This window comes from Pseudopipra pipra, chromosome 1, assembly GCF_036250125.1.
Source record: "Pseudopipra pipra isolate bDixPip1 chromosome 1, bDixPip1.hap1, whole genome shotgun sequence".
Classification (NCBI taxonomy): Eukaryota; Metazoa; Chordata; class Aves; order Passeriformes; family Pipridae; genus Pseudopipra; species Pseudopipra pipra.
The window spans coordinates 49,662,860-49,688,523 of record NC_087549.1 but is presented as its reverse complement, the minus strand read 5'-3'; the positions used below and the strand labels follow the sequence as shown (position 1 = coordinate 49,688,523).

Below are 25,664 nucleotides of genomic sequence, written 5' to 3'. Positions count from 1 at the left end.
CAGTAGCTTTAAGTCATACCTGCCTTACTTAAATGGCAGAGAAGCTATCACTTCATTTTCCTCTTCAGCCACAACTTTTTGAAACTATTGCAGATGGCAAATGCCTATCCTCTCATAGAGACAGGTGGGAATCTTAAAGAATACTAATACACTCCTTAAGTAAGCAGAAGCTATTTCTTCTGCAAACTTGTGTGCATGCTGCTTTAGCCTTACCCAAGAAATAGCTTGTCAATGTATCAAAAGAACCTCAGACAGTATCTTTAGAATTTGGTGGACAGCAAAGCCATGGATACATTCTGGGTTACTCTGTAATGAAGTCCTCACTAGGGAGGGCAATCAACCCTTTGACTGATGATACAATGCAACAATGTGGTGTAAATGTTTGTCATTATCTGAACAGTGCTTGGCATTAAATTGCTTTCCCTTTACTACTACTTTACAAATTTCAGGAGATTGTCTAGTCTCCACTTAGACAAAAATAATGATTTTGGACCACTTGAAGTGCGCAATCTTCTTCCAAAATTATTTTCCTTCCTGAACCTCATGTTAGCAAGAAAAAGAATGAAACCATTGCGGGGGGGGGGGGGGGAGGGGGGCGGGAAAAGTGAAAGTTGATTCATCATGGATCAGCTATCGGAGCATGAGTTTATCCCTAGCAAGTCACTAGAGAAAAGCAATGGCAAAAAATGTGTGCTTAATGGTTCAAATGGAAGGCAGTGCTATAAACACAGACTAAGAAAAAAGCCAAACATTTCGTAAATTCTTTTGAAGAGTATAATCAACTTAAAATAGGTCTGTATTTGAAACTACTGTCACAGACCGAAAAGTTTTAAGTTTTACAGGAAACAGTACTTTGTGCACTTCCACCAAGAGTTCAGAGTTTTTATGTTCAGCTATACTCATTTAGTTTTGGACCTGTAAGATAGAAGATGGAGTAAAGGAAATGCATGCTGCAACTGCATATTAGACTTTGGAGACTTAGAGACCTGGATGTGAAATACAGAAAGACAGCTTATTCAAGAATTTCAGTTCCCAAAAGCTTCTCAGTTCTTTTCTGAGACTGTGCATACAACCTATTGGAAATGCCAAGTTCTCTGAGGAGGTTCTTCAAGATACTAATGAATACTGATCTGATGTTTATTCAACAAATATACAGTTGGTTGCTCTGCTTATGTATGAAACTTAATCTTTAGAAATTAGACTGGTTTTAAGCTCTAGGAGAGCATGCTGTAATAAACATATTACAACAATGATCTGCCTTGGCTTTCAGAACACCTTCTCCTGGACACATCCACCTTAGATAAAGAACATGTGGACTCTCTAAAACATGATGCTGGTCCTCCCTGGGGCAAGGCATAAAATCTGAAAAGACACAGCCTGCCACCACAACAACTCTTTGATGAGGCAGCACAACCACATGGTGTTACTGTCAAGGTTGTAGGTTCTCTCAAGAACAACATAACGAGAAACGTTATGAGCTGCAGCTGCCATCATAAAGACAATAGTTGGGGCAAACAAAAATATCCTGAAGTATGAGGCAGGCTTCTATGGTAAGAGATGCAAAAGAGCCAGAAGAAAAATATTCAAGATATCATGAAATCTCCTTAAAAAAATCCAAGAAAAAAAAGTAGTAATAGCATAGTTAAATTGGGAAAAAGGTGAGGTTGTGGCACAATTCTTGAGAAGTGAGCAAAAGACAGTTCCCAGCTGTTATGTATTCTGAGAGAACTGAGGGACACAGATACATGGCAAGCAGGAACAAAAAGGGAACAAGACCAGTCCTGCGTGAAAAATGTTATGCCCAGAGGTGGATGAATATATCCTGTACTGATAACATATACATTCAATGTAACAACCTCTGCCCTAATAGTTAGGAATGTTTGACTGCTTGACTTTTTTTTTCAATAACAAGAACAAAAATTTTAATTAATGGAGTATTCTGTCAAACTCCTTTCTTTTAACAGACCAATGTGGAGACCAGCTGACACATCTCACTCAGGGAAAGGGCAGCAACCACTTAAATTTGGGTTAGATTTGCATCCTCATTGTTTTAATTTAATTTATTCTGCCAATGCATTTCACAGGGATAATTAAGTAGGACTTACAGACCTTAAGTCATACATCCAAGAACCAAAGTCAAAGAACCACCAGATAAAAATTATTTGGTTCCTAGTTGGGACCATATCATCATCATTACTGTCATTCAGTCAACTACCTTAGATACTGTGGGGAATGGGGTGGTGTGATGTGCATACAAAATTTGGAAAAAGGTTCTGTAGAACACCTGGAACCTATTCTAACACTTTGACACTGTCCTATAGGATTTTTGTTTTATTTGTGATTGCTATAATGCAAGGAAACTGAACAATCTGTCCTGGGAACTCTTTACATTATTTGTTGACACTACTATTATACTAGATTAAATATGCTTTTGTGTTCTTACAATAATTGATTAACTTTTCCAAAAATGTCCTGAAAATTAAGATAATGTAGACATGACAAAAAACCTCGTGTTAAACAAAGTTCACATAATAAGGCCTACGCTTACCTTTAAGCTGTTACTCTTTGTAAGGTTGATTTTGACATTAGGTTCAGGAGATGGATTTCCCCACTGATCACACAACTGAACAATAAGGGGCCTGTCCAATTCTCTACCATTAATCACTGCAATAGGCTGGAAGAGAAACAAATACATTTTACTATTCTGTCCTAGGTATCTCAGATGTTAATGGAAGGTCAGAAATTCCCAAAGCAATGGTATCCATCATTTCAACACCATTTGTCTCCCATAATAGCTAGACCATGACAGAATTGTATCCAGGAGGGTATTTCTAGAGTTTCCTTATTTACATTCTCTTGTCCTAATAAAATGCACTACTTGGATTGCACAGGTTACTCAAGTTGATGTGACTAAAAGGAAGGACATGTTTCTGAAGAGGACTATCAGTGTCCTTGTTGTAGGAAGAGCTAATGGCTTAAAACATTTTTTTTCTGATATACTTTAACAGCTATCTATAGAGCAAAAATAGTTATGCTACTTGCTGAACCTTTTGTTTTATTTCCTTCAGTAACTTCCTTCTCCATTTTCCCAACACATCAACCTTGATTCCTGCCCTCTATTATAGAGATCCAGTTTTCTTTTTCCCTCTTTCACTCTCCTATTCTGGTTTCTGCTGCAACTTCAGCATTATCATTCGATTAGTCAAAGTAAACATTGAAAAACAATTTAAAATTTGAAAAACAATTGAAAAACAAGACAAATAAATGTATAGTACCAAAAATCTTCTGCCTTCTCATTCAAGTCCTGTACTCCATTCTCCACTTTCTTATTGTAAACACTTGTAAACTTAGGTACATTTGAAACTGCCTTCCTACATCCTAAACATCAAAAAACCCCAGTAACAGATAAAGGAGAGATGAGCTGCCAGCTGTCACTATCATTAAGGACTGTGTCTTTGGAAAACAGTAAGGAAAGATGAGTGTCAGGATCCAGCCCACAGTAAAAAATTACTGCACCAAAGAAAGGAAAAAATATGCCATCTGTAGAAATGCACATGGGGCAGAATAAACAGTTTAAGACATACTGAAGGAATACAGTGTTGTAAACATACACACATGACTTAGATTACTTCAAAATAAGTTGACTTTTAAAAACCTAATGTAGTTAGCTATTGCATGAAAAATGCTTCATATCTATAGTCCCATTTAAAACACAACTACATAATTAGATTTCAAAATACTTACTTAACATTGCTTGTGTTATGTTGTCCTGTAGAGAATAAAAAAATGCCTCTAGAGCAGTCATATTCTGACAATTTTACAAGTATAAATACTAAGAAATCACAATCCGTGGTCCCAAAAGCTCTGGAAATAAAAGACCTGACTAGAGATCATGTTGCTTTTTTTCCAAAACAAAACTATTGAACTTACCTTTTCTAATTCTGGCCAATCCACAAACTGCAATCTAGCAGGCAATCCTGCTACTAAATTCACCCTGATAAAGTCGGAAAATTCACGCCAAGCAAAGCACAATTCTTTGCTTCCAAGTAAACAGGGTTTGTACCGAATACCTTTTACTTTCATTGTTTGAGTACTGTCCTATTAAAAAATAAAGAGAAGATTTTATAAAGAACAAGTAAAGGGAAGTATAGTTAATTTTTTTCAATATAGTATTTAATATTAATACTGTCTAGACCCTATTTGCTGTTTTTACTGTGAAAACAGTGGATTAAAAATTAAAATGCAAACTCTATGCATTCTGTTAAATTTAAATGAACTTCTTGAGTAAGAAGTGATCAATGAAATTGAGCATTTCTCAGAAACTTGTTTTCCAGTGTATAAGTTATGCACAACTTGATTATATCCAGTATACTTTAAAAGGTATAGACATTAGACCATTCTACAAAGTTTTTCAAAAGATCTAAAATCAACTGTACCAACACAAATAAACACAGAAGAAAAGACTAAAAACAAGACAGAAGAACACATTGAACAATGGACTAGAAACAAAGCAAACCTGACTCAAGCACAAAGCAAACTGGTCCCCATACTGGATAGCTGCAGCAGTGATAAGGTTTTTAACAGATGCTGCTGTATTCCTTAGAACTGGATCATACAATTTTAAAGCTTTAAGCCTCTTGTTGCATATCTTACCAACTAGTGTGTAATTTTGGTTCAATTCTGTGTGACAGAATTCAGACAATTACCACACAAATGGCACGAAGAAATAAACTATATGACACTCTTATAAATACCTGCCAAGTTACTTTCAAATTTGATTTATCAAGTCCAGGCCCAGAAACTCCTAGGGAATTTACACATGCAGATGTCACTGTCTGAACCTGATTTCCAAACTGATCTGTAATCATTACATCTGTTAAAAAAGATGATGATGATTATTAAGATGATTACCTCAGCAGCTGCTTTAATGAAACATTATACAACATATGGAATATAAACGTACACAACATAGACACAATAGAGAAAATTTACATGACTGAATTGCAGAGTGGCTGAGGTAGGATGGGACCTCTGCATGTCACCTGGTCCAAAGCCTCTGCTCAAGTAAGGCAACCTAGAGCCAGCCGCAGCCAAGCAGCTTCTGAGTATCTCCAAGTACAGGGACTCCACAAACTCTCTGGGCAATCTATCCCAATGTACAAACTAAGAGCCAGATTTCATCAGAGAGTAACTCCAGAATTGTATAAGGGCCACTAGAGAAGTCTGATCATCTTTTCACGAATAAGAATATAAACCTGCTTTTTATATTAAAATAGTTACAGATAATTTACTTTTGCTGACATCTGTATACAAAACAGGCTTAATAAGCTGCAAAGAAAAAGAAATGTATCTTAAAAAAAATGGAAGAATATGCAAATACTCACCAATTTCACTTTGTAGTTCTTCACCCATCCGCAGTGTGTTTGAACCTTTTAGTTTACATTTAATGTGTTTGGGATCATCAGGAACTGGTCTGAAGCAGCATATGAACATTGACTTACTTTTCCCATCAAGGTAAACATAACATAATAGTAGGCATGATAAATATCTTAATGCTTGGTCATGTAATTTATTTTCCTACTGCAGATCTGTGAAATGACTAATTGCTGCAAATTTACCCCAGTATCAGTATGCTGTGACCTAATTAGTTTATTTTAACCTATTAACATCACACAAAATACACTAATTTAGAATCAGATTCATCTTAATAAACTTCATAAAGATACAAGGAGAGCTAACTGCCTAGACTCACTAAGAGTGATAAACACACAATTTTAGAGTTCAATTTACAGCCTATGTTTTTTGACTGAGAAACCAGATCCAGAACTAACTTCATATTGATATTTCTCTTCAGTAACAAGTGACCTAACTCTAAAACTAGTGATTTTAAGAGCTATTATTTACTGCAAATTTTCAAAGATAATCTTCTCTGGTGTATGTATACTTACACAAGTGATTACTGGATACAAACAGATCATGATGGAGTGTTTCACATAGGTAATGGTCTCACATGTAAACAATTTGCACAGACTCTTAGTCCCTCCCCCAAACTTACATTCTCCTGTTAATTTGCCAGCTCATTTCATTATTTGACCTTCGTAGAAAGACTTCTGTTTTACCTCAAAGTACAGATCTACAATGCTATGCCAACAACATAATTAATAAAAAGTATTTCAAATGAACAAACCTGACTGTGAATGCGCTCTCCAAAGACACGTGTTCATCAAGATAAGTAATTAGACAGTAACGTACATCTTTTACTGAGGTCGGTACTTTTACATCAGGTAATAATCCCTGCATCAACAGTTCTCTGTCAATTTTAGGTGTCCAGTTAACCTAAAATTAAAATGTCATAAATTAATCAAAAGCCAAATTATTAATAATTAACTACATAATACATCTTTTAACCATTCTAACATAAAGGCAATAGAAACCTTCAATGGAAAGCCTGTACATTTCCCAGCAGTAACCAACACTATCTTCCCAAATACAGTCAATTCCTCAGAAAAAAATGCACACAAATCCAAACGTACATTAAGTTGCCCTCACTAACCTTGAGTTAGGAAAGATCCAATTCTGAAAAACCTCACCTAAAAAAGCAAATCTCTATGTTTGTATTAGACTCCAAATATGTACACAGACAGGGAGATAAGACAGGTAAACAAACGTCCATAAGGAACATGCCTTTTCAAAAGTTCCTAAATGTTGGGAAAGCCTCAGATCTGAAGAATCGTAACTATGTCCTAATTATTTTATATGTTTAGGAGAAGCACTGGAAATACTAACCTGCTTTTCATAGTACTACCCTGAAGCATTATTTAACATTTAATTAAATAAAATAAGAATATTTAAAAAAAAAAGCAGAGAGTTAAGTTCCCATGTTTAATAACACAGTCTTGAGGAATATTATTTCACAGTCTGATGTCTATGCATTTTAAGGGAATAACCTTAGTATCTCTACAACATACCATGCTGCTGTTTAGTTCAAAGTACTTGCCTTGATTTTTTCTGCAGCAGCTGCAGTTATGGGTATCTCCCTTTCTGCCTCATCATACATCTGAAATATAAGCTTGTTCATGATACGGCCAGCAACGCAACTAATTTCATCCTGATGTTTAATTTGAAGAGCTTTTTGTCCGTTCATACTTAAGACTTGCAGTCTTGCAACATGACTGCTAGGAAGAAGTTTAATAATCTTTTCCACTGGTGGCACATCTTTACAATTCTATACGTGGGAGGGAAAGAAAAGACATATAATTAAAATACTAAATGTAGATATGCATAGACATAAGTCCATAATAGCTTATGTTACTACTCTGGTTTACCAGATGTGATCACGTGTCCAGACATGAAATCAGCTTGACTTGTCAAAAGTAAATCAAAAGGATGTGCCAGTATACTTACAACTTTTTACAGATATTAGAATTGATGCTAGCTATTTAGAATATTTTTCTATTCTAGAAATACTATGTTACACAATTTACAAAATACTTCTTAAGAATAATCATAAGTAGCCTTTCATATAGGTCATCTTGCAATATCAGTATTTGTTTACACATTTTTCCAGGGTAAAACACACACAGGTGTTATTTTCTGCAGCAGTGTGAGTCTCCTGACTACCAGAGAACTGGTATGTTCAGTAGCATTTTTTTAACAAAACCATATTTCAAGAGCTTTAAAACTGAAATGTTACAAAAAACTATTGATTGCCATACCTTTTCTGACACGAAATGTTTATGCAATGACAGTGTAATTTGTCAAAATAATCCAGGTAGTAATAAGGGGCAGAAAATATGCATATTTCTGAAAACACCTCAGGGATTTAAGAAATAAAGAATAAGAGGTGAAGAAAAAAAAAGTTAAAAAAGTTTAAAAATTCTTTGTCTTTTTATGATTTCCTAGAGATTAAAAAGTGCAGCCACCTGATTATCAGGCTTATGGTAACTAAACCAGTAACTTTTAGGGGTTGATTCATAAAAGATGTAACACAGTACAATAAACTGCTTTCAATTTTTTGTTCATGCAAACTTTCCAAGCAATACTTACAAGTATTTCAATTCTTGCTTTCAGTATCTGGTCTTTCTTGATATTCTGTACATGTATAACTGGACCGGTTAAAATGTTTGTTCCTCCATTACTGCAGTCCACAGAATACACAGGAAGGTCTGAAGCACCTAAAAACTATTAAAAATGTAATAATAAATTTCAAGTTTCTTTGACAGAAGAAAAATGATTACTCCAGAAATTATTATTTGTACGAGTCCATATATATATATATATGTATATATATATAAATATATATATGTATATATATACACAGAAAAATTTGATATATTTCAGTTTTCCAGAAGCCTGCAAGACCAACACCTGTAGTTTTCTGCAGGTGATAAGAGATGTGTGGGAGAAAGGAGGAAGTTATAGAAACAAAATATACTATCTATCCAACTGCTTTGTACTAACACATAAGCATTAGTCTCTTCTGTCATTATGCAATAAATTCAATTAAACTCTTAAGTAAACATAATTTTCATTAATTTACTAAACATCACGCATTAAATGAATTTAAACATTGAGTTCAACATATCATACTAATGCAGACCCAGTCTGCAGGAAGACAATGTATGCATATAAAGTGTAAGTGGAATGCAGACTATTTTGCAGTGAGAAAAACACTTTTCTTTGTTCTTGCTGAATTTCACTAGAATTGGAAAAGTTACTTTCTTAAGTCAAAAAAAAAGGGCAAGTTGCCAAAAGAGCAAGTTTTTTTACTTCTTAAAGTAAAGCAAGACATGCATTCTCTTCTGAGCTTAGATTCGTGCTTATGATAATAGTCTTATCCAATATTCTTTTTGGCACTAGACTTGCTTTTTCAACTTAAGAAAAATATCAGAAGTAAGCTGTATGAAGTTATTTTTCTGAATAAATTTTAACACTGTGTATATCCTCACATAATTTTCTCTTCCATTTCTATGGCCTGGTTCCACTGATTCTAAAACTTATTGAATGATTTATAACAGATGAGGTAAGAGAGTCACAGTTTGGCTACTGAACTGTAGAAACTTCAAAAGCATTATTAAAGATATTAAACTCTATCTAGATTCCAAAATAGACTCTTCTCCCAACTCTTTAAAAAGAAAGTTTCAAAATTCTTATGGCACATAATGAAATGCAGTTTACCTTACAATGAACAATCAATTCTGGCTGTGCTGTTATATTTCCTGATTCATCCAGTACTTCAACCTGAAAGGGAAAAGCTGTACCATTTTCAATCTTCAGAATTTCTGAATCTGGTTTTACTTTCAATTCACGAGGAGGGCCTGTAAAAATGCAGAATTGCATAACAGCACTTATATTTTAGCTAACTAGTGAGACACTGAGTTTCAGTTTTTGCTATCTCAAGGAGTTTTTAAAGCCAAGCTACCAAGGTATATGTGGTAACAAACCATCTAAAACAACTCAGGTGTGTTGGTTTATATTTAAAAGTTCTAGACTCTTTTTGTCCTTCAGTACGTAACACATTTTGAATTCAGTATGGAATAGCTAGACAAGATGAAATTCAGCATATACTAGGTGTAAACACAGGATATGGGTCTGTTTACATACTAATGGATTCACATTGATCAAAAAGAACCTTGGAACTTTCTTCTGACATGTTAAAACCCGAAATATTCATGTTGAAATATCTGATTAATTGTCAAAGCTATCACAGCTAAAATCTGCATGCAAAGAAATGCAAAAGAAAATTTTGTTGTCATTACTTGGACAGTAAAGTGAAGCTATTCAATTAAGTCTATCCCCTTGAACATATAATTATTTTTTATAAGTTTTAACAAAGAGAAGGAAGTAATAGATTACTATTAAAAGGCAAGTCCTGAAGGAGCAAAGAAGGCAAATTTTCAGAAACATCCTTTATGCATGATGCATTAAAACTTCCATTTCAAACTCAATAGTTGAAGAACAAGAGACTGAAATAGCTTTTATTCACTGCTTCCTCAAAAAACAGCTTTAAAAGCCAAGGATAAGTCCAGTGAGAAGAAAGAAGCATCTCTACACTGCCAAAAGCAAAAGATTCTCATGAAGGACAAAGCTGCCTTCAGTCCAAGGTAAATAACAGCAATACACAAGTATACAACACAGCCCGTCTCAAGTTCAGTCATTCCACTCTGTTTTCTATATGAAGCCTTACCTCCTCAAAAGATAAAGAATAATGGAATAAACTGCTCATTGTTGGCCTAACAAAGCTTGAAGTACACAATTTCTATGCAAAATGAGACGCAGAAGCCTCAAGTTTGATAATCTGGAAGGCCAAAAATCAGCCTTCAGACTACACCTTGCACCCCAAATTCAGAAAAACCCAAGTAACAAGGGATAACAGGTCTCATATAAGGGAATCCTCAGCATCAAGACATCCACAAAACATAAAATTCTGGTAAGGGCAGTGTCCTTACAGACTTCCATGTTCCTCTCTTGCATTATGATTAATTCAACATGTAACATTAAAATTTCAGACACAATCCAATTGCCAAAGCATCCCCTTTGCTGGGATAGGAAACTGAATGAGCACTTACTCATTCACAACATTTTTTCTACTGGGAGAACAGGTCAATGCAGACTAGTACAAATTAAAGATCTTAATGCTAAAGAAAAATGAGAAGATAAGAAATTAATTCATTCAATGTTGCTAGGTTAGAAAAAGATTTAAAATGATTAAAAAAAGAAATGAAAAATCAGTCTCGAGCAAGCAGAAAAATTCCAGCTGCTAGAACAATAGACAGAATTGGGCTGTATGATGTTACTCCTGCCAAGAATGACATGCCCTTCGGTTTATTTAGTTTCTAGTCATCATTTGGATGAGATAGAATCCTTTTTTTATACTTCACTAAATGTTTAACCTTCTTGGGAGAAGTATTTCATTAATAGTGTCAGAATAAAGTTCAACAGGAATTCATTAAGTATTTTAAGAATACTTACCAGGCTGCAATCTTATTTTAATGATTTGTGTGTCTTCTTTCAACCCAGGAAGAGTAATCTTCAGATTAAAGTTCTGATGAAAAGAATATTTTAAATATTAACCTTAAAAAACCCCGTACAATAAACTGTCTCACATAATCATGTCAGTTCACATATATGTAAAATTTATCTCTACAAATTTTCTTGCACTGCTAAAAAAGGGGGGAAAAAAAATCAACATTTTTTTCCCCTGTACTGAAATCTATCATTTCCATGTTATACTCAGAGACATCCAATCCAGGATTTGCATGTTATACTACATGGTTCTGAAACCATTAAAAGCAGCTATCATAACTTGTGGTTTCCTGCTTAAAGGTTGTTTTAATGGGAAAAAATATATCAGTTAAAAAAAAAGCAGTTTTAAAGAAAGGGTCAGCAACTTTTGTGTTTGTTATTCCTTAGCAAGGCACAACTACTGTCCATCTCATCTTTGGATAAGGCCATAAGAAAAACAACTGCTGTAGCCTGCATCACTAAAAGCAACTTTCACATTAAAATCAGAGAATGAAGCAGTCAAGTCAATCTTAAAAGCTCCAACTTAAAAAAACTAGTTGCACTGCAGATATGTGAATTTCATATGTTATAGATATTTGACAATATTTAGTTGCAATTCAGGAACTGTCATCTGTATATGCTCAGAAACACTGTCTCTGGAAAAGTTTAGTTTCATAATCCTGGTATATGCCCTTGCCATGCCTCACAGTATATGTGCAACATTAACACCTTGTAGATTGCATGAAAACAACCAGGCAATTCTTCTGGTTTGCTTGGTGGGAAAAGGAGAAAGTGCAATGAGGCCTGAGCAGGTGCATCACAACTGCAGCCACATCAAAAACACGAGGTCCCCAGTTGATGGCCAGACATGCAGGTGCGTGAAAACTCTCCAGCTCTGACCAGCCACCCAACCATACAGGTCTGCTGGAAAGCCAAACAGCACATATCAGCTGAAGCCCCACTAAAGTAAAGGGGAAAGAAGGGAAAAAATATGGTAGGGAATAAAAACATAGGAAACTGGTATAGATGATAATAGGTGTTTAATGCTAGTAAGCTGAATTCTTCAGTAGCTTTGTATTCATTCACTAGACACTCATCCTATGCTCTTGTTCTTTTAGTTTCAAAACCTTTTCTGCAATACTCAGTTTTTACTTAATATTGTCTTCTTCATGCTGCACTACATACAGTTGCAAATTATTCTTGCTATCTTTAACTTCATTCCTTTTAATCTTTTAGCATCTGCATCTTCTAGGAAAGTTGTTTTCCCTTATCTTTTACGACCCCTGTATCTATTTTACTTCTGCTTCCAAGTCTGCTTCTACATCTACTGCAGTATTTTAAAATTAAAAGAAGAACAAAGAAATATTTTCCCTTTATAAACTCCCTTCTTCAACCTTCTCCTGACTGCATTCAAAATCCTATAAAGGAATCGTCTTCATATTACTTACACACTTGTCCTAAAATTTTCCTGTTGATTCCATCCACAATGAAAATGTATTTCTGTCTTGACTGGTTTGGGGGGAACTGAATCAATGACTACAGAAGTAAATGAAGTCTGCTTTCTCTTTCATCTCTATCAGTGCTTCCTTCATTGACAACCGTGAGATGCTGTATTTCCTATCTTAGCTGAGTTTCTCTTCTCCATTTGGCATGATTATTCCTTCAACAGTTTTTTTCCTTACTTCTACCTCTGAAAAACAGTATTTTTTCTATGCTCTCCAGTTCTCTTTTTGTTCTCTCATTCACTTTCTTCTAAATTATTGTTTCTCTTGAGATATTTCAGCTGCTCTGCTACCATTTTAAAATCAACTTTTAACGTATTGAAAATTTCTCCTACGTTCTTCTCCGCTTCCTAATTTTTAATTAAGCACTGAAAATTACACTGTATTTATGTTTTAAAATTATCTGTTGCTTTTATTCTGCTGTACCACAGTCCTGCTTTTTGTCATTTTTTTTCATTACTATCTTAAACAGTTCTTTTTTCATATAAATTAGAACCACTACTTTCAGTGCCAGGTCCGGTATTGTCTCTGACATTTTATGCAATTAAGCAACATGAGAAAGTAACACCCCTTCTTGATATGATACTACATGAAAAATGCAGTGTAATATGATACAACATGAGAAAGTAACACCCCTTCTTGATATGATACAGAAATGATACTATTTCTGTACTACAAGTTCCTTAAATGGCTCTTGGTCTTGCCCTCGCCAAATTTAGGTCTTGCTCCAGCCTGGCACTTTTGCTCCTACACACTTTATTTCCCACAATCCTCCTCTATTTTATGTCATTATTCTTGCACTTTGCCTTAAATGCTCAGCTTTGCCTACAAAATCTACTATGTTCAAAACTCTCCAGTTTGCCATAAGAGTTTGCCTCTTTTCTTTACACATCTTTCCACCAGCAACTTTTTTGCTTTTTTCTAAGCAACAATATCAACACTACCTCAGTTCCTAGCTTTCTTTATACTGTGCTAGACTACAAGACTAAATGAAAGGATTAGGACCTGGTTAGAATATTGTATAAACACAGCATATACATGATTTTAAATTATTTTTTTTTTTTAAATCTTCAAATCTCTATTTATCAGAGACATTAAGATCTGTTTTATGAAAGAAATATTTTTAGCATGTAACACAGGTTTCTGTTTTTACAGTAAATTAACAGCTTGACTAAGTGCTGGGAATCCATCAGTAACAGGATGGATTTGGAAAACATATTTGCTACCAACATTTTGGAAACATTTAAAGAATCTCGAGCAGATATCCCCGACATTAACTATTACTACTCATCATCTCAACTACAAGAATGAAAGATTTCAGTGCTCCCTGTGATAATTCAGTGCAAAAGTCACCAGGATGATTTGGCTTAAACCAATTTCAGCACCAGTTCAAACTCAGACAGCTGATTTAGTCTGCTGGGCACACTCTACCACACATCCATCCACATGGTGCTCAGCCCCTCCAGCTCCAGTTCCATCAGTGAAAAGAGTGCAGCTATGAGAAAGACAAACTGCTCAGGGTAGAACTATAAGGGATAATTTGAAAATATCCCTAAAAATAAATAAACTAAATACCTGCAGTCATTAGTGTAGGCCAAACTTACCTAACACTGTGACAATTCATTTTACATAAAAATTACTCGTTCCGTGGTTTTTTTTGTAATATGTTACTTCAACTTTAAATATGTTAGCCTACCTTGCCCTGGCAACTATTGACACAGCCTTTAGCAGTGACACTCTTAATGACACACTTTGTTCCCACAGGTATGTCGTCATGCTTCAATGTTAATCCACTAGAAAAATATATAGAAAACACAACAGAATAAATTTAAAAACAAATACGGTGTTTCACTATACAAGATACTTTCAGATACTCTTATGGAAATAAAAGCAAAAATGCCATCTAATTTATGTGAAGGAAATCCCGTATATCACTGAGACAACCCCCAAAGTATTACTATATTATTGTCACATGAAGAAAGGACAAAAAAAAGGAGAGATGGTTGAATTACCTAGCTTCAAGAATTGGTCTCAGGCGAGATGACAAGTGTGTTGCATGACCAAATTCATCCTGCAATTCCAAAGGAATACTAAAAGGTACTCCAATTCGAAAAGGAAGCTCCAAAAGACCAACCGAAAATTTCTCTGGTTTGCCCTCTAAGAGAAAAGAATAACACATGTTTAGAAAGAATTATGTGTGCTCACTGGATTTTTCTTGATTAAGGTTGCAATTAAGTCAAGTGGTTTGCAGCTGCAAAGTAAACAGGCTGTTCAGAATATGCAACCAAAGTTATTGTTTACCGATTGATAGTCTTTTTTTAACTTACACTAACATAAAACAATAGTTAAAACATAACAGCATAAGAAATATAACAGGACAGTATTTAGAACATCACTACAGCACCTGAAACTGGACAAGTTCCTTGCAGACAGCTTTTTTTAAACATTTAAGTGCTTTAATTATAGTAAAATAAAATCATTTATGCAGCAAAACATTTTTGTTCTACAACTACCCCAAATCTGAGAGATAAAGATGAGTAATAATGTGTATTAGAAAAAGAAATGTGAGTGCATCCTCCCTGTGAAATCTGGCCCCATTAGACTGCCTCCAGTTAGGCCCTAATAAATGAGATCAAGCAGAATGGTGACAAATGGGAGCTTGTAAATCAGAGTTATGTTTTGTGGAATTGAACTGTCTTGACCAACCGGCCTTTAAAATAAAGAAGCAATGCAGTGCTGAACTAAACAGTAAATATATGTCCTATGATATAATTTTGAACTCAAATTAACAACTACTTTCACTACCCACGGGTGTCATTATCAGAGATTCCTTTGCACAAGAGATGACACCTTGTACTGGCCAAAATTATTTACTGGTTATGACAAGAAAAAGACCTCAATCTTACAGTGCCTACAGTTTTACTTACAAGTGAATGATAAAACTGTAAAATGATTTGAGAAAATAACAGGAAAATAACCACCTAAAAAAAACTTCGGAAATTCAGTTTTAGCCAGCATTTATGATGATTTTTTAGTTTATCAAGAAGAACTATAAATAGAGAAATAAAATATTTTGTTCCTCAGACAAAAATGCTGCTTTTTCAGTTTAGATTGTTTTTTTTTTATTCTCAGAATCTACATACATAAAAGGTCACACAAATATTAATATTTTGGAATAACGAGCGTGAAGATTTATGGCTGCCTTTGAGACAACACAAAACACCGCAACAATAAAGACTTGAAATATTCAATTTTCAAGACTCCACATATTAAAAATGATGAATAAAAAAGCAGCAATACATATCAAAAGTTGCTTTTGGTATCCTTTGTGTTAAAAGATTCAAACTATTAGTTAATTAGATTTTTTCAAGTTTATATTCCTTTCCAAGGTGATTCATTTCAATTGTTACGGCTCAGGAATCTTTAATTGAATGCTTCTATACAGGGGAAAGCCACACTACTACTAAGAAAAATTTTTAAAATGCAAAATACAACTTTGCAACTTTAAAGATTCTCTTTTCATTTTGATAAAGGGATAAAGGAGCAGACAAGGTTCATTTTTGTTCAGAGATTTTTTTTTCTTTTCTTGGAAATATCTTGAGACTTCGATGACAAGTTTTCAGACATATGTTTAGATAGTTACTTTTCTCAAGCAATGCCAAACGTTTTTTTCCTGTATTATCATACAAGAATACCTCTTTCTACTGTGCCAATAAGAAAAAGATTTTAGAAGAATATGATACAAAGAACTCTTTTCTGCCTAAAGGGTTTGCATTCAGAGCCTCTTCTGAAGAAGAGGAAGAAATAGGAGGCTACTGGAAACAGTGATTTTTTTTCTTGATCTTCTGAAAACAGATGTTAGCTTTATCTACCAAAATTGTAATGAAAATATCCATTTTAAACACTAAGGAATTAGTATTTTTTTTTACCTTCCTCTTTCCCCACCCTCTTGTAGATTCACAGAATGGTTGAGGTTGGAAGGGGTTTCTGGAGGTCCTCTGGCTCAAGCCAGAGGCTTGTGACCCTGGTTCAAGCAGGGCCACCCTAGAGCAAATTGCCTAGGAACATGTCCAGACAACTTTTGAATATCCCAGAGCATGCAGACTCCACAACATACTGGGCAACTTGTCCAGCACTAGGTCACCCTCACAGTGAAAAAATAACCACAGAGAGTGGTTATCAGTGGCATGAAGTCTTGTTGGAAGGCAGTTAAGTAGGGGTTGCCCCCAGGGTCAATACTGGGTTTGATTCTGTTTCACATCTTCACTGATGATCTGGATGATCATCAGGGTAGATTGTACCTTCAGCAAGTTTGCTGATGATACAAACTGGGAAGAATGGCTGATAAACCTGAGAGTTGTGCTGCCATCCAGAGGGACCTCAACAGACTGCAGAAATGGGCTGTCAGAAACCTCATGAAATTCAGCAAGAACAGCCCCCAAGCTGTCAACCAAGTGCCTCAAAAGCAGCTTTGTGGAAGATGGCCTGGGGTCCTGGTGGATAACAGAGTGCACACAAGCCAACAATGTCCTCTTGCTGCAAAAGGAGCAATAACCTTCTTGGGCTGTGTTAGAAGTGTTGCCAGCAGGTGGAGGGAGGTGATCCTTCCTCTCTACTCAGCATATGTGAGGCAACACCTGGAGTACTGCGTCCAGTTCTGGGCATATTACCTTACAACACAGAAGCATGGACATACTGGAGAGAGTCCAGCAAAAGGCCATGAAGATGATGAAGGGACTGGAGGGTCGTGATGCACTGGAATAATCTTCCCAGAAAAGCTGTTGTTGCCCCATTCCTGGAAGTGTTCTTGGCCAGGTAGGATGGGGTTTTGAGCAACCTGGTCTAGTGGAAGGTGTCCCTGCCCATGGCAGGAGGGTTGGAACTAGATGATCTTTAGGGTCCCTTCCAACACAAACCATTCTGTGATTCTGTGATCTCTCATATGAAGAAAGGCTGGGAGAGCTGTGGCTGCTCTGCCTGGAGAAGATTCATGGGGATCTTATCAATGTCTGTAAATAACTGAAGGGAGAGTGTAAAGAAAGTGGAGGCAGACTCCTTCCCGTGACAGAGGACCAGAGGCAATGGGCAGACACTAAAACACAGGAGGTTGTCCTGTACATGCTGTGTGATGGAACTCAGGATGATCTGCTCCATGACCACTGCTGGCATGGCTCTAATTGGGTTTTGGCTTTACTAATTTTCTCCCTGCATAACCTCGTGACATCCTTGTAGTCCTCCTGAGTTGCCTGTCCCCTCTTCCAAAGGCCATAAACTCTCTTTCTTTTTCACCTGAGTTCCAGCCAATGCTCTTTGTTCAGCCAGGCTGGTCTTCTTCCCTGCCAGCTTGTCTTTCAGCACACGGGGACAGCCTGCTCCTCTGGCTTTAAGATTTCCTTCTGGAAGAATGTCCTTTGCCCTTCAGGACTGCCTCCCAAGGGATTCTGTCAACTAGTCTCCTAAACAGGCCAAAGTCTGCCCTCTGGAAATCCAACGTGGCAGTTCTGTTAACCATCCTCCTTACTTCTTCAAGAATAGAAAACTATAATTTTGTATATCAATGTTGCCCAAGCCAACTTCTGACCATCACAAAACCCACCAGTCCTTTTCTGTTCACAAACAGTAAGTCCAGTGGGGTGCCCTCTCTGGTTGGCTCCCTCACCAGCTGTGTCAGTAAGTTATGTTCCACACACTCCAGGAATCTTTTAGAGTGTTTCCTCTCTGCTGTATTTCCTGCAGATATCTGCTTAGCTGAAGCCCCCCGGGAGAACAAGGGCTAGTGATTGTTATACTTCTCCCAGCTGCTTATATATTTCATCGCCTGTTCATCCTGGTTAAGTGGTCTTTAACACAGACTCCCACCACAACATCTGCCTTGTTGGCCTTCCCCCCACTTCTTACACAAACACTCAACCCTATTGTCACCATCATCAAGCTCTAGAAAGTCAAAACACTCCCAGGCTACCCCATCACTTCTTCTTTGCCTATCCTTTCTGAAGGGGAACATAAATATAAATAGCCATGGAGGAAAGGCTTATAAACAGAAAGTAACCAACTACTAACAGATAAACGCAGACAAATACATCAGGAAATTAAATCATCTTAGAGGGTAAGAGAAACAGGACTAGTAGAACCATACCAAAACCATGCTGTAACTGTACATTGTGTGTCTTACAGTCTTCAACAGTGTCATTAAAAATGAAATTTATGAATTTTTGGGGGAAGATAAGATCTATACAGACTACTGTAGGCCACATAAATATACACACACCAGAGTGTAAGGCAAGATAGATTAACATTAAACATATTTAACAGTATTATTTTTATTCTGGTATTCTAGTTAAGTATTTTATGACGGTTAACCCAAAGAGACAGACTCAATACAATCAAATGAGAATTTAGTTTTTTGCACAGGATTCTTCCCTTAATTTAAAAAAAAAAAAAGACTTCAATCTCAACATGCATATTTCAAATGTATAACCTGTTTCTTTAATGAGTTTCTGTGGTTTATGCATGAAAGTTGGCATAATAAATACTAGTTTCATGAAAGAATATTTATGTCCATGGCATGAGGAAAAAGAGTGATTCTAATTAAGTAGAAGTTTCTTTTTCTAAGTACGTTTGGGAAAGTTCACATTAGGGAGCTTTAGATTGCACCAAAACTTTTTTTTTTTTGTAAAGTTGACTGTACAGCAGAGCCAACACACTACAGGTCAGATCAAAACCTATTAGGAAAAATTTTTTTTCCCTGCAAATGCTTCATATTTGACATGCACATGCTACTTTTCAGTGCTGAAAACTACCTCTCAACTAAAACATGAATAATTTTGATATACAATGAATCAACTAGAAACAGCAACAGTAGAAGAAAATAAGATTGGAATTCTTACCTATAATAGTAAATTTAAATACTTTAGATGGTAGAGGCCTCCCTGCATAAGTGTCTGCATTACTTTCATTCAATACTACTTGCAGTTTCAAGGAGTAGTCCCCAAGTTTCTGAAGATTTTCTAAACAAAGATAAAAATACACTTAGAAAGAAAATATCCCCTCTCCAACCAAAAAACAAAACCAACCAACCAAACAAAAACCAAACCTCAAGATACCGAATATGCAAACTCACCCATTTTCTTAAACCAGTATGGCCATTTGCCTCCATGCTGACTGATATGGGAAATTATTTCTTTATTCTCAGTAGGTGCTGCAAAACAAACACTTAGTTACAAGTACTTAAATTTTACACCATAAGTTTGCATTTTTTTAAGCATTACTATCACTTATTATTACTATCACTTCTAGATCTACTAAATATCAATTCAGCTCCCCAATTAAACACATTGATCACAGCTAATCCTATTTTAATTAAATTGCTAGCCTCAGACACATGACACAAAGTAGCAGCCTTTCATTTGGTAACCCTTCATGTTCCTGCTTCACCTAGTCACTCCAGCTTTCTCTTTCCCTCAGCTCAAACCCCCTTTATTTTTTGATATACAATGAATCAAACAGAAACATTAACAGTAGAAGAGAATAGGACTGAAATTCTTATCTATAATAGTAAATTTAAACACTTTAGATGGTAGAGGCCTTCCTGCGTAAGTGTCTGCATTACTTTCATTACCATAAAGTCATAATTAAAGGCCAACCTAACCTTATTTTATGGCCAAAACTTTCAAGCCCCACTTCATCATAGCCCAGATAAAAACATTCCTCATATCCCAGATGTCTTTCCAGCCCTTTCTTCCCTGCACAAAGTGTTCCTAACTCAGCTCAGACAAGTAGTTTCTCATAGTCTAGTTCTCCTGCTATCCCACCCTTTCCTTTGGCAGCTGTTTCAACGCCCATCAGACCCCTCTGCTTTATCATTCTCTCAACCCTAATTCAAACTCCAATTCTGAACTAAATCTTGTATAATAAGACTCTCTACTAACAGATGAGGTATGAAGTTTCTTGTAGCTCATCTCTGTGTGTGTACTCAGTTCACAGTACATTCTGCCAAGTATTCCATTCATTGAAAGAGAAACATTTTGTGCACTGTGTTTGCTATTGGCTTCATATGGTTGCAACCATGTTACTCTTATTTGTACAATTAGGGGTTTGAGTTTGACAGGTATGCCATGCCCAAATCCGCACTTAGAGGATTTACTCATTGTTCTGGTGAAGAACAGGGGAACTACCCTAGTGATACCTCACTTGACTAGAGAAAAAAGACAGGAAGCAGTAGAAACAGTTTTAAGCACAAATTTTCATCAATGAATCAAGTGGTCAGGAGACACAACAGGTCTGAAGGCAGACTTTTCAGTGATCAGAAGTAGAGGGGTTTATTTCTCCTAGGAACAACACTGACAAAATAGGATAATAGAAACACCATGTCTCTCTCAAGTCCATACATCCTGAACTCAGGATGGTGTATCTCAGTTAAGGTGGCATAACACTGACTTGTCATGCCGATAATCTGTAATACATGAACACCTTTTTTTTAATTCCAATCTCTTTATCCCCCAGCACACTACACTGGACAGTGGTCATGCACAGCAGACAGTTCCCAAATAATGAGTGCCATTAAAATATGATGTGTATTCTTATGACACGTATACTAAACTGAAGCTAAGATACTTCTATTTGGTTTTCTTTCACATGTATCACTATAATAATCTCAGTGCTTCAGAAGGGTATTTTTTACAACTCGAAAATGATAAAGGAATTGGATCTTCCTATCATATATGGAAATAAACAAGGTAAAAAAGATTTTAACTTTCTATAAATTTCAAATACATTTGACATGGCAGAATTGGAGTTTTCAGAGAATTTACTGTTTTAATATGTGTTCAACACAAAACTGAGTAATTTCAGCTGCCTTGGACAGAATGCAACTCTTCAACAATGCAATGTCAGAATATCAAGTGAAGCACCCACAAATGGAAACCACAAAACAGTAAATCACTAGATTTATACTTATTATATGTATATACACAAAGAAATACATTATCCATATGCATTTATAAAATAATAAAGACAATTAAATATACTGAAATACTTACAATGTAAAATAACCTTGAGTTCAACGAGAAGTTTCTTTGAACCTCCATGGCTTGTACCTGGAAGTTTTTGCATTGGTTCTCCTTTTTTATTCAAAATTTCTATTCTTAACGCTCCTATATTTAAAAGGAAAAATAATGGACTTTTAAAATATACTGTGGATTATAAGTGATCAGAGATTGCTGTATGTTTCCTTTTTTAACAAGAGTGCATAATACATTTTTTAATTGGCATTTAATGTTTTATTATTTGGAAGAAAAAAAATATACCTATTGGTGTACCAGCAAATCTTGTTTCATTTGGTAATAACTCATCTCCTTCAGGCCATGTTACTGATAATCTGTCAGGAAGTCTAATAAAAAAGAAAGGATGAACAGCTTTTCAGTGATATAACGAGGGTAATTTATCTTTAGTTGAATATACAGAAAGCTATTTTGGGGTAGAAATAAAACCCCAAACCCTGAACTATTTCTTCTTGGTTTATAATTTTGTTTCTACTGAAACAGCTGACTGCTGTCCCATTTGGGAATAAAACTGAACTTCTTTTTGTTGCTGAAGAAATACTAAAACTGTAATTAGAAACCCCACAAATACATAATTACAACTCAGTGCTTACCTTGCCATTTCATCCTCTATGTATTTTTTAACGACTTTCTCAGACACTGTTCTGTCAAGTTTTGAGATTGGAATAACTCTCATTTCAGCATACAACGCCTGTGGTTCCTGAAATAAAAATTCAGTGCAGTTATAAATGGCCAGATTACAGTATGTCAGAGAAGACTAAGGGACTAGACAAGTTGACATAGACATAATGCAACAAGCTAATAAATACTACCTGCAGACAGCACAAGACACTGTTCTAAAATTTGCTGAAATCACAACGGTTAAGAAAGGTTGCAAACATACTATTGATAACAACTGTGATACTCTATTTGATATGCAAATTTAAATGAATTAGATTGTTGACATTGGATAATAATTTTAATATAAATATATTAAAACTACAGTAACTAGTTTGATTATTTCTAGATTGCTGAATCTCAAAAACCACATAATTTTCAACAGTTTAAAAGTAATTTAAATAAATCTGACACAGGATTTTGTTTAAAGATCTCATAGGTAAACTAGGTGTGTGAATCCCTTCTATATTTGTCTTACCAAAGCAATTTGAACCTCTCCTCCAGTGGCAAATATATCTCCATCATGGTCTCCATACAAAAAAAATTTCTCAATACTTCCATAGAATATTGGATGAGTCTTAATACTTTTCACCTGCAACGAGAAGACAACAATTAATGGCAATGCATTACTTCTGCATCAAATACATAGTATCTGCCTTTTAGAGGGTTCAAATCACCTATGACAAAACAAGCAAAACCCCAACATCAGTGAGCAACTAACTTACCAGCTGTCCGGTTTTGTATATTTTTCCATCCCACTCTATTGCAGCATACATTGTCCAAGGGCTCTGCAATCTTTTGGATGGTATATCAGTACGTACAGTTATTCCTTTAAAAACTGTGAATTTTATCTGTTTGTCATATTTTTCATGACAGTCTTTGAGCCACAAAGCAAATTCTCTGTCAATTTTCATTCGCTGCTCCTACAAAGAGATTACAAAAGAAATACATATTAGCAATGTATTAAAAAATTTAAATCTGACCACTTCAGAAGCCGGAACAATTTTAAGAGTACAGAGATACTGTACTCAAACATAAAAAAAAACCCCAAACAACAAAACCAAACCCCAAGGATTCTTCATCTTGAAAACGTGACAAAATTCTAGGAAAGCTACACTTCAAGCCAAAGAAAAGTGCTTCCCCCAGCAGCCATATTCCTCCATGAAGGGTGTCTTTCTACAAAAACTGTCATGTAACATCTAAACAAAGTAAATGTTTGAGAAAATAAAGGGAAAAATACTGAGTCTTGTTTTCTCAGATTTAAAATTCAGCCTTATTACTCACTAAAACAGAGATATATCTGCTACAAAGTCCTGCAAAAATGCACAAGGTGAATGTTATTTAGAACCAGGCAATATTCAGTGATATGAGCAAATTAGCAGTGAGCAAAGGTTTCTGTATCAAGTGCATTAAACTTTATCAAGAAGAAATACTTAACATAATGCCACTATTACCTGTCCATTGAAGATTCTCGTGAACAGAGTATTTTTATCTTTTAGCTTCAGCTCCAGATCCATGAAAGTGAGTTTGTTTGTGCTGACCTGGAACTTATCATTGGTAAACAATGCACCAGAAATTCTGTAGTAGCATTCGACTGGTGCCAATCCTCTCTTCTTTGGAGGAGCACACCAGTCAAAACTGAAACATAAGGAGAAAGACATTAAAATCTGCCTTTATAAAGAGAGGTTTACATTATGGAAACAGACTGGTTTACACTGTAGAAACAGATTACCACTTACTCTTCCACAGTTGTGTATGGTATTAGTCTACCATTCCAAAAACATTCAAAAATAGGCCTTTTTCCTCTGGCACCTTTTTCTACTATAAAGCAGTCATCATCATCATCATCGTTTAATCCTTGATTTAAAAAAAAACAAACAAAATCAACACAGTCTTCTCGCATAAATTCATTAAAAAAACTAATATAAAAAAACCAGTGTAGACTAAATTAAGTTGAGCACAGTAGCAGTGCACATGATATCAAGCTAGTTATATACAACATAAGGAATTTTTTTCATATTTCAAATATACAAAGCAGAAAAACTAGGCAAGATAAGTAAACATTTTAAATAGGAGTTAAATATTACCAAATCTACCAAATTTGAAAGTTTTGAATTTGAATAAGTATTATTTTTCCTCTTAGTTTCAACTGATGTTCTTCTAATATCATAAAATCTCTTCACAATTAAGCTCAAGATTTTGTAAAAAAAAAAACCAAAAAAAAAAACAACAACAAACCAACACAGTATATTTAAAACCCCTCAGCATTTGAAAACTCATCACGACTGAATAAACTAATTTTAAATTAAGGACTTCAGACTACATGTTGTCCTTTGCAGTATTCTGCTATCAGAATCTTTTGAATCTGACTGCTGGTATTTTATTAATTTCTTGGACCAAAGATCTAACAGTCAGGAAGATGGAAAGTTTCAATCTGACTACAGTCCATGAGAGTTTATAGTTTGAAATCAGTGTTATGCCAAAGATCAGGTTTACGCAAACAAGTCACCACAACAGCCAATTTATTCACAGGATCTGTTCATCCAAAGAATGTGAACTTTTTTGTTCTGACACAACTTAAATCAGGTAATAATTTACACTTCAATTTCAATTGTTTTACTTTTTATTTCATTTAAACATTTAGAGTAGTGGGATTGTCTGTGATAGGACTGACAAGTAGCAAAACATTTCACTCACTTGATGGATAGCATGGATCATCAGGGTATGTTTCTTTATCATACAGGAAAGGATGATATCGGATGATGCCTTCCACTATACCTTCTTCTTCAACATGTGCCTTAAACTCAAAACTATCTGCTGCAGTATTTATATACAATGTCTGCATGTCATCTTTGATCTCCCTCAGATTGACAATCTTTGGTACTTTTCCTTTTTCGAACATTGAAATCTGGAAGAAAACAAGTTGATTTTTCCTTAGATCAAAAGACACAGTAATTAGCATTTTGACACTTGACTGTTAGCAAATGAATTAGTTCCTATGCTGCAACGATAAATAGTTTAGCTTTAAAAAAATTAAATTACATACACATCTTAAAATGCTGTAGTTCAAAATGCACGACTAAAGAGAAACAGGCACAATATGAAATAAACTGCCATTAAAGAAGACTTTTGACTAATATGTATAAAACCTCTTACCTGAATGTCGATGTTGTTGAAAGGGCTTATGTCTTTTGTTGCAACATTAGTTTCATTTCCTTTTGGTCCATGGATATAGTAGTGATAGATATGTCTGAAATACATTTAAAAAAAAATATCCAAAACCAGAAAGTGAAATTAAGAAATTGCACATTATAATTTTAAAAAAATCTAAATAAGCTCATATTTCTATTAAAATATCCAATTTTTGGATAAAATAGTTGGAAACAAATTGGAAAAAGATACATAAGTGAAAAAAACCCCTATGATTGTTACATGGCTACCA

General features: G+C 35.2%; 1 protein-coding gene across 1 annotated transcript in view; it reads right to left on the bottom strand.

The window, feature by feature from the left end:
• The window catches only part of SMCHD1 (structural maintenance of chromosomes flexible hinge domain containing 1), a 73,316-nt gene that overhangs the window by 24,928 nt on the left and 22,724 nt on the right, over positions 1-25,664 (bottom strand). Inside the window, exons 9-30 of the mRNA XM_064655889.1 lie at positions 25,379-25,472; positions 24,920-25,130; positions 23,962-24,079; positions 23,677-23,860; positions 22,948-23,145; positions 22,701-22,814; positions 22,159-22,265; positions 21,812-21,894; positions 21,545-21,658; positions 19,627-19,704; positions 19,394-19,513; positions 14,519-14,663; positions 14,203-14,299; positions 10,972-11,044; positions 9,178-9,317; positions 8,047-8,181; positions 6,998-7,225; positions 6,188-6,336; positions 5,385-5,473; positions 4,755-4,873; positions 3,931-4,098; positions 2,549-2,674 (exon numbers count right to left, since the gene is read on the bottom strand). Of these exons, the coding sequence (XP_064511959.1) occupies positions 2,549-2,674; positions 3,931-4,098; positions 4,755-4,873; positions 5,385-5,473; positions 6,188-6,336; positions 6,998-7,225; positions 8,047-8,181; positions 9,178-9,317; positions 10,972-11,044; positions 14,203-14,299; positions 14,519-14,663; positions 19,394-19,513; positions 19,627-19,704; positions 21,545-21,658; positions 21,812-21,894; positions 22,159-22,265; positions 22,701-22,814; positions 22,948-23,145; positions 23,677-23,860; positions 23,962-24,079; positions 24,920-25,130; positions 25,379-25,472 (2,890 nt within the window). The remainder of the gene's footprint in view (positions 1-2,548; positions 2,675-3,930; positions 4,099-4,754; positions 4,874-5,384; positions 5,474-6,187; positions 6,337-6,997; positions 7,226-8,046; positions 8,182-9,177; positions 9,318-10,971; positions 11,045-14,202; positions 14,300-14,518; positions 14,664-19,393; positions 19,514-19,626; positions 19,705-21,544; positions 21,659-21,811; positions 21,895-22,158; positions 22,266-22,700; positions 22,815-22,947; positions 23,146-23,676; positions 23,861-23,961; positions 24,080-24,919; positions 25,131-25,378; positions 25,473-25,664) is intronic.